Below are 1,793 nucleotides of genomic sequence, written 5' to 3' on the forward strand. Positions count from 1 at the left end.
ATGGCTGAGGAAATTGCACAAATCTGCTCTAAGCTGAGTATAGAGGACGTAGGGGGAGACATTATTGACCTAGGAGCCATAACCGCAGATGAAGAGGATGAGAAACTAACCCTAATGCTTGTGGGGAGATTGCTAACGGAGAGATCGTATAATGTGGAAGATTTTAAGCGTACTATGATGAGTGTCTGGAGTCCTGCTCATGGCATGGTGATTAGGGTTTTGAGCCCTAATTTGTATGCCTTCCAATTTTTCCACTGGCGAGACAAGGAGAGGGTGCTAGAAGGAAGACCGTGGTGCTTTGACAATATGTTGATTCTGTTGAAGGAGATGGACGGAGACGAACAGCCTGAGAAGGTCACAATTACTCACTCTCCTTTCTGGGTTCGGGTCAAAAATCTACCGTTCAATTGTAGGTCGGATGCTTATGTAAGGGCATTAGCTGGAGGAATGGGGGAGGTGATCAAATTGGAGGAAGACTCGTTGGGGGTAGGTCGTTACCGCCGGGTGAAAATCATGCTTAACACTCGGCTGCCCTTAAAACAGGAGCAGAGAATCAAAGACAAGAAGGGGAGGGAGGTGAAGGTGGAGTACGTGTATGAGAGGCTACCATACTTCTGTTTCGCGTGCGGTGTAATGGGCCATTCGGAGAGGGAATGCCATGCAGTATTGGAGGAGGATAAGAAAAAGAAACTGGGTTGGGGACCGGGACTAAAGGCGACACCGAGGAAAGGGAGGGCTAAGGAGGTGGAGGAAATAGAGAGCATTGTCTCGGCCAAGAAGGCGTTGTTTGTGACGAAAGGCAGTGGGGACAAAGAAAAGGGCGAGACAGTGGAGAAGGAGACATCGAACAACACTAGTGTGGAAGCTCTCTTAGAGGGGAGGATCGAGAAGGGGAAGCATGAGGAGAAGACAAAGGCCAAGTTACTGACCCTGACTGTGAGTGAAAACATCCCCCCAGGAACTAACAAGCCAAATGAGGTGGAGATACCCCAAGAGGACTCTACGGGAACCTTTGAACAAGTAAACCAAACCACTACCTTGTCCTTTGTAATGGGGACGACTGGAGGCAAGGAGAAGAAAGGAGGTGGGAGGTCATGGAAGAGACAAGCAAGGGACACGGGGAGAGTGCAGCAGGTGGGACACACAACCACTGGCATGCAGAAACGTAACCTGGAGAATGTAGACATGGAGATTGAGAACGATGATGGGTTTGGGAAGCGAGCAAAGCAGGGCTCCCTCTCAGAAGTACTTCTCACTAATCCGGCGGAGGTTGGGGCAGACCAACCCGCCACGCCCAATGAATCTTTTATGCTGGAACTGTCGGGGTATGGGCAATCCCCGATCAGTTCGCCAGCTCCGTAAGTGGAGCACTCTCTATGCCCCCGGCATTATCTTTTTGTCGGAGACTATGGTGAAAAAGAACGAGGTGGAGCAGTTGAAAGAGCGCTTTGGGTGTTCGAACGCCTTCGGTGTGTCGAGTAGAGGTAAAGATGGAGGCCTCTGTATGTATTGGAGGGAGGAGGTGGAGGTGACGATTATCTCTTTCTCGCAAAACCATATCTGTGGCGACATCAGCTATAATGGGGCGCGAGCATGGAGGTTTGTGGGAGTGTATGGGTGGCCGAAAGAAGAGGACAAACATAGAACTTGGAGTCTCCTTAGGTATCTTTGCGGAGAGGCGGACGTACCTGTTATTCTTGGAGGGGACTTTAATGAAATAATGAGTTACGAGGAGAAGGAGGGAGGGTCGAATAGGGAAAGAAGAGAGATGGTGAAATTTAGGGAGGTAGCAG

At 50.0% G+C, this 1,793-nt stretch overlaps 1 protein-coding gene across 1 annotated transcript; it reads left to right on the forward strand.

Annotated features, from left to right (window-relative positions):
- On the forward strand, nucleotides 1-1,362 carry LOC130463442 (uncharacterized). The gene has a single exon (XM_056832576.1). It carries the CDS (start codon nucleotides 1-3, stop codon nucleotides 1,360-1,362), a length of 1,362 nt encoding a protein of 453 aa, XP_056688554.1.
- Nucleotides 1,363-1,793: the final 431 nt, after the last annotated feature.

Source organism: Spinacia oleracea, chromosome 6 (genome assembly GCF_020520425.1).
Source record: "Spinacia oleracea cultivar Varoflay chromosome 6, BTI_SOV_V1, whole genome shotgun sequence".
Taxonomy (NCBI): Eukaryota; Viridiplantae; Streptophyta; class Magnoliopsida; order Caryophyllales; family Amaranthaceae; genus Spinacia; species Spinacia oleracea.

Excerpts from the sequence above, each read along its gene's own strand:
- LOC130463442 (XM_056832576.1), top strand. The coding sequence starts at position 1 with ATGGCTGAGGAAATTGCACAAATCTGCTCTAAGCTGAGTATAGAGGAC.